General features: G+C 49.7%; 1 protein-coding gene across 1 annotated transcript; it reads left to right on the top strand.

Annotated features, from left to right (window-relative positions):
- The first annotated feature begins 1,986 nt into the window (after positions 1–1,986).
- LOC149326448 (uncharacterized) lies at positions 1,987–3,126 on the top strand. The gene has a single exon (XM_089563965.1). It carries the CDS (start codon positions 2,036–2,038, stop codon positions 3,014–3,016), a length of 981 nt encoding a protein of 326 aa, XP_089420091.1. The 5' UTR covers positions 1,987–2,035; the 3' UTR covers positions 3,017–3,126.
- Positions 3,127–7,449: the final 4,323 nt, after the last annotated feature.

Genomic DNA, 7,449 nt, shown 5'->3' with positions numbered 1-7,449 from the left:
GTCACAGTAGTTGCTATTTCACTTAGCAGTTTTGAATTGACATGAGACTTGATTCAATTTGTGGCGCCTGAACGTGAGGTTTTGAACACGAAGGTAGGCCGAACACATTAGAGCTTGTTTCAATAAGAATGTGTTGTACCAATAGATTTTCATGCCTCCCATACAGAGTGTTACGTTTAGGTTTGTAGTGCTTGTTACAGTTTCTGTTTAATGTTTTTTCGTTTCTGTACTGTTCTCTGGTGAGCGCCTCTGTAATAACCAAAGCATTCCATGGCATTCACGCTGGTTTCTTCAGTTCAAAGCTTCCTGCTTATTTTGGGCGGGATAGAGGGCATTCATTGTTTCTGTTTTGTACGTTCATACCATCCGAGAGAGCGCGAAACATGGGTAGAGCTTTATAGCGAGCAATAAAACTATTACATTCGCTTTAATATCTTTATAAGGTCACAGCGTAGCGTTTTGCCCCACATGTAGCTTGTTCCTAAAATAATTATCTCTCAATAATTTCTGGCGCAAACATTCAGTAAACATTCAATATGATAACACAATTACCCATTATTATAATAACAAAATTGTTGCATTAACTAAACACACCAGGTTTGATCTAACTGGTGAGTTTTTGGAAAATGCGGCGGGGGTGATTTCGTTTTTGTGACTGCTTTCTCGTTTGCCAAGGCTAACTTCGAAATTTTTTCCTCTGCATAAAAACGGCCAGAATGGTCAATTTTCAACTCAGCTGTAGAAGCCATAAGGCGTCTTATGTCACCCAAATATAAAGTTAAAACGATTATTGCTTTACACTTAGGGGCGCTAAGTATCGAAATGTCGACTTTTTCTCGGCGTCGTGAATTCCCTCACTCTTGCCTAATGATTGTGCAATATTACAAGCAACCGCATTAGTTTACGCTGAAATTACTTTTAAGTGCTGTTTTCTTTTCCACCTTTCTTTTCTTTTCATTCATTCATTTTTGGTCCTAATTCTTATGAGCACTAATGCTCTGTTTTTGCAGCCCTCATTTTACTTTAGAATTAGCAGTAATGCGTTGCTGTTTTCTCGCAGTCACCATGGTCTCGTTGTACTCAGCTTCTATCTCCACGGCGTGAACAAGAACCTGCAGCTCCCCGCACCAACATCGTCATAGCAGCCGTCGCCATAGTTCTCCTCGGAATCGGCCTGCTGGTACTCTTCGCATTTATTCGCGGCTGGCACCACCATACGTCCCCGCATTGCGTAGAGCCTGTGTGCAAGGAGTTCTCCAAGCTCATCGCAGATACCGTTAACCATTCCATTGACCCATGCGTCAACTTCGACGCGTACGTGTGTGGCGGCTGGCGGGCGAGGCGGAAGTATTCGGTGCACTCGGAGCTTGTCTCCAACGCTCTGGACCAGATGACAGAAGCTGTGATCAAAAATACCGATTCTCTGGTCGCCGGTCAGAACCTCCTGCAGAAAGCAAGCCTCTTCTACCGCTCCTGCGACGTGCTCTGGCGAGGAGAGGGCGACGAGCTCCCCGTAATACGCGAGTGCTTTCGGCGGGCGGGAATCGTGTGGCCACGCCGGTCGCCGGCACCCGACGTGATGCGTACGTTGCTAAGCCTGAACATCGACTTCGACTGGGCCGTGGTCATCAGAGTGTGGCAAGTGGAACAGACGCTGTGGGTATTCGTGGCGCCCTCTTTCCACTTCGCGGCGGAGGAGCAAGGGAGGATGCGTGGCCTCGACGGAAAACGCCGCAGCTTTGAATTCCTCCGAGCGCACTTCTCCGAAGGTGGTGTGGAAACGGCTGTCACGTTTGAAGAAGCTAGAGAGCTGGAAGAGTATCTTTTTCGTCCTCTTGACGACGAAAGAGTCCACAACAAAGCGGAAGCGTTGTCTGCTCCTAGCCCATATGTAAAAAGATTGAGTCAGTCACTGGCGAAATTCAACGTTACCAACGTGTCCAAATTTATGACAACCAACTTGAAGTACTTCACAAAATTTTTTGACCTCTGGAAAGAATTCGGCGATGATAAGACGCATGTTTTCCTGTCGTGGATGGCGGCGAGGTACGCCAGCCTCTTCGCAAATCATGACTTAATCTCCAACTACTACGGCACAACAAATCAGGAGGTGATTAAATACCAGCACGGACGCCTCTGCTATCAGCTCCTGTACATGTATCTCGGTGACTATGTTTTCGCTCCGTACAATGCCGAGGTCTTTCAGAGAGACTTGCGTCAAGATGTGGAACGCGTCGTACTGTCGATCAGAACCGAGTTCGCCGCCCGCCTTGCCTCTAAGCCACCGTTCTCTAATGACTCCACTATGACCATTCGATGGAGCTCATTGGACACTGTCATGCGCGCACTGACCAGAACAATACCCCAGGATAAAAACGCAAGCAGTGAGGCTAATTCGCTGCTTCCGGACATGAATACCTCGCTTGTCAGAAACTGGGAGGCTGCATGGAAATCATCGCGGATAAGGACCAGAAATTCGGCGCCGCGCACTCTCGGCTGGTACACAATCTACAGGCTCTCCGCCTATTCTCACTGGGACGACGACTTCGTGCTCGCTCCGTTTGTCCTCTCGTTTCCCCTTTACCACCCGACCCTCGTGGACGCCGTGAAGTACGGGGCCCTAGGAGCACACGTGGCCAAGGCGTCCGCTGACATCGCCATCGTCCACTACAGCAACGTCAACGCAACGGCCGGCGCAATTACAGAAGCCCTGAAGTGTGCCAGTAAGCAGAACGCCACAGATAAGTTGGTCGCACTGTCCGACCTGGCCTCCTTGGATGTTCTGGTGGACGCTTTTCAAGCTCACGGCTCCCATACCACCCTAGAGGGCACCGACCACATGACCGGGATGCAGCTGTTCTTCCTTTCCTGGTGCTTCATTCGGTGCCGTGGATATACCAAGAGGCTTGGCGACAAATGCAACGCAGCAGTGCAGCACGTGGCTGCCTTCAGCTCAACGTTTTCATGCGCTGGGGGCAAACCACTCAACCCGAAGAAAAAGTGCACTGTCTTCTAGAGCGGCCAAAGAGATCCGCCCAGTGCAGTGCAGCTTTGCCGCAGTATCGCTTAGGAATCTTTTCTTGTCTTTTTTTTTGCGAAAGTGTTCATATTTGCCTTTTGTCTGATTTTGTTATTACCGTGCGTGTACGGCCAACATGTGATGAGTGCAGCGCACTCCGCTGCGCCTCTCCGCGAACCTCCTGCGGGCGTCCACAACCAAAACATGCCAGGTCTGTTGTCCGCTGCTTCGATCACTGTTTGCGTCGCTGCGGAAGTTAAAGTATATAATTGTTATGATGTACTATGCAGAAACATTGAGCTCGTTCTGTTGCTACTTGACGCGAGTGCAGTCTTTTATCCGCTTTCATTCGCGACACAATTTGCATCCCTCTGTAATGATCCGCATGCACTTCAAACACATCCACTTGAAAAACAGAATTCTGAAGCAAAGAAGGTGTGAGGACGAAATACATTGAATTTTTACGTTACATTTTTACGATGTTCTTGAAACTACGCTTCGTGAAGAGTTCCTTACTCCCTTGCACCTGGAGACTGACACGAACGGTACGAGCTGACAGCGGCGCCTCTGTGTCTTGGCCGTTCAATCGCATTATGCTCTATGCTATTGAGCTTGGTCGTGGTCTCCTAAATTCACTTCTGAAGTGACCAAAATATAAACGACTACTTTCGCATCTTCATTTGAGCATATTTCTTGAGACGCCTGCCGAGAAAGCCCCTCGAGCCTGTTTTTGGTCCTCACATTGCAGGATTATAACGTTTCTGTTGTTTATGATGTCCCGTACAGCGTTTATATCCGTCAAGCAGCGCAAGTAGAAGGAAATATATTTGAGTTAAGCCATCAGGAACAAATATTCTCCCCCATGTTCTCTCTTGCCTTCAGTCGTGAACGGGCATCTGAAACGTAGCAGATGAAGTTCCGTCAATACTGAAACGTTCCCCTGCCGTTCTTAGAGCACATTTTCTCAGATCTGTGTCCCATGCACCACATGGATGTGGAACCCAAGCATGCACCGGACTCTGAGCTGGGGACTTTTTTTAGCACCTCCACAATGTCATTAAATTTAGCACTTTTACTGATGTCAGAATTGGAGCTTGAATTACATGTGAATCATGCACTCTTCTGTTCCCACGGTGAGGGCGTTTTTTGAATTGCACATGCATGTAAGTACCTTTCCACATTTGCTGCGCGCACATTCCGCTATGTGTAGCGAGCGTGGAGACATCATTCAATGAAACTAGAATTACCTGAACACTGTTTACTGTTGCGACATGTGCGAGATCACTCGTAGCTTTCTGAATGTCATCATGGGGACTCAAACGTGTTCAGAGTTCCAACAGAGGTAGAGCTGTTTTCTTCGGAACCTACTTCTGGAAGGATCATGTCCGTTACCTGACGCTGAAGGCGGGTTTCGTGTTAAAATTAAAGTCGTTAATAAGGCGCCACTTAATTTAAAAGATTTCATCGGTGAGATCGTTGAGTACGCTTTCGCTGCCTGGAACCCTTCCAAGTCAAAGGTAGGAGGACTTGCACACCGATATGAACGTGCTGTTGAAAGCGATGGCTTATTTCCGAGGCCAATTGCCCCAGTTCTAGTGTGCCGTGCTGGGCAGTTGCCTGCTCCGTCTTCCTCGAGTCCGTAGCAAAATTCTTAGTTCTAGAACAGGCCCCGAGAAAGACATATTTAGGAAAACTTCTGTCAACGCGTATTGACCACTTCTTCAACGCCTTTTTTTATATGATAGAGTGGGGCAGAAAGTGGCGTGAGTTTTCAAATCATCGCCGCATGTTTACTATTCACAGGTAAAAGCAAAAAAAAATATTGTAACGTGCTTTGTGTCGACGACGACGCGGAGGAGATCGGAGATTAGAGGAAAACGAAACTGGTCGGCCTGGCTGGTTTGAGCTCTCCGCCCCGTCATAAAACCTCTCTAAAAGACGTCCCAGACATGCTCAGTGCCAACTGAATACGGAACAGTTGTGGTGGAGGTGCGGGGTACCAACACGGATCCCTCTGTTCCTCGACGCAGCCGCAGAGTTGTTGGATTACCACCCCTTCCATTGGATATGCCTCGGGACGGCGACGCCGAGCAAGCAGCACACGCGGCGGGCCACACGCAGCATCACCGCGAACCGCGCACCTTTGCTGGAAGGTCCGATGAAGACGTCGACGACTGGCTCACTAATTACGAGCGGGTAAGCCGGTACAACCGATGGGATGCTACAGTGAAGCTAGCCAACGTCGTATTCTTTTTGGAAACGACAGCCCTGATTTGGTTTGACAACCATGAAGACTCCCTCACCACGTGGGACCGTTTTACAGAAGAGATCAAGAAGTGTTTCGGTGATGGATCTGCCAAAAAGAAACGAGCTGAACAAAAGCTGCTTCAACGGGCCCAATTACCTGGTGAGACTTGCACCATGTACATCGAAGACATCATAAAACTGTGCCGGGTAGTGAATTCACGGATGTCTGAAGAGATATGGTTGGGCACTTACTTAAAGGGATCGCAGAAGATGTTTACAACTTCCTTATTAGTAAATACAGCTTGAAGTCTACTGCCGACGTCATCAAGCACTGCAGAACGTTCGATGCCCTAAAGCTTCGTCGTATTGTTCCGAAATTTCAACGCCTGGCCAATGTCACCTCCGTCGCCAGCGTTGGCTTCGCTGCTCCAGTGCCGATGGCTGACATGATTCGACAAATTGTGGGCGAGGAACTCCTCCGGCATCAAGAACCTGTGCACCGTGATGACGCCCAGCAGGACGGTTGCGCATTGCAGGGAGAGCCCGCGACACCATCCACTTCTTGGGTTCCAGCTGGCAGTGCGCAGAACTTCGCCGACCGGAGACCCTGCGATCTACGGTCCGCCTCCCAGTCTGTGGGAAGACGGCGCGCCTACACTGGCGGTGACTTCGAGCGACAGCAGCCTCGACCCGAGTACAACCAACGTTTTGACCCCGCTTGGCAAGCGCCATACGTTGACCGCTGGCGCCCTGCACCAGTGTGTTACCGCTGTGGCATGACCGGACACATATCCCGATATTGCCGCCGACGAGGCCCGGTGCAAGAAGACCGCCGCCCGTGGCCGAACCCTTCTCTTAACCCCGATTTTGAAGTTCAGCGCCCAACGCTACCATATTCTTGGGGTAATTACCGTGCGGCACTGTTGCGAAACTCCTCGACTGCCTCTGACCGAAGCCTGACTCCCCCACCTTCACGTCAACGACGATCACCATCCCCTCGGCGCCGCTTTCCCCCTTCGGGAAACTAGACGGCGCGGCCGATGGAGGTGAGGCCGCCGGTGATGCGATGACATCAATACCTCTTCCCGTGCTTATGCTAAAGAACAAACTTGAAGTGCTTATCGACGGAATTCGAACTATGGCGTTAGTAGACACCGGTGCGACTGTATCTGTAATGAGTTTGACCTTTAGGAATAGTTTGGGACGAAAAGTAATGTTGGGATGGGATCGGGCTGTGGTGTTTCGGGGTGTTGCTGGTGAAAGATTAGTTCCACTTGGTGTCTGCTGAGCGAATGTTATTATCGGTGGACAAATGTTCAGAACTGAATTTACTGTGCTGTCACGTTCTACGCTTGACGTCATACTTGGGATTGACTTTTTGCAGCAATGTGGTGCAACATTAGAGGGTCGTACGGGAGGGATTTCATTGAACGCTACTCTGATGTCGGCTCTAGTGGAAAGCTCCTCTCATGATTTCGGAGTGTTCTCTGTGTCGCAGGACACTGTTGTTCCGGCGACGTCCGCCGTATTCGTGCCGGTTGTTTCATCTAAAATTTTGTGCGACGCCTTTGACGCCGTGGTGGAACCCACTGCACTTACGTGCGCTAAGCAGAGTGTCCTCGTGCCTCGTTGCATAGTCCCCGTAACGGGTGGCCACACCGCGCTGTGGACAGTCAACTATTCGGAAGAGCCCGCCGTATTACCTCGTGGCATGAAACTTGCGCATTTCGAGGATGGTTTGTCTGTTTCAATCGCGGCGCTAAGTAATCACGCTTTTGAAGAGCTGGAACACCCCTGTGAAGAGTCCAAAGTTCAGGCTATGGTTAATAAGTCCCTTTCCACAACCGAGCGCCGGATTTTGGTGGAACTGCTTTCGAAGTATGCCACTGTGTTTGATTTCTCTAGAGAAAATCCAGCACCCATTCCACGTTCTCGCATTCATCATGTGATCGATACCGGCTCCGCACCTCCAATACGACAGAGGCCTTACCGCGTATCGCCGACCGAACGTGAGCTCATAGACCAACAAGTTCAGGACATGTTAAACCGAGGAGTCATCCAGGAATCTTCAAGCCCTTGGCGGCTCCAGTTAGCCTCGTGAAGAAGAAAGAAAATACGTGGCGATTCTGTGTGGACTATCGTCGCCTGAATGCCATCACCAAAAAAGACGTGTATCCGCTCCC

Source organism: Amblyomma mixtum, chromosome 10 (assembly GCF_055824585.1).
Source record: "Amblyomma mixtum isolate Tamu chromosome 10, ASM5582458v1, whole genome shotgun sequence".
NCBI lineage: Eukaryota > Metazoa > Arthropoda > Arachnida > Ixodida > Ixodidae > Amblyomma > Amblyomma mixtum.
Note: the sequence above shows the minus strand (reverse complement) of the source record. Positions and strands in the feature narration are given on the sequence as shown.

Bases quoted from the DNA above. Each gene is read 5' to 3' on its own strand.
- LOC149326448 (XM_089563965.1), top strand. From the start codon at position 2,036: ATGGCGGCGAGGTACGCCAGCCTCTTCGCAAATCATGACTTAATCTCC.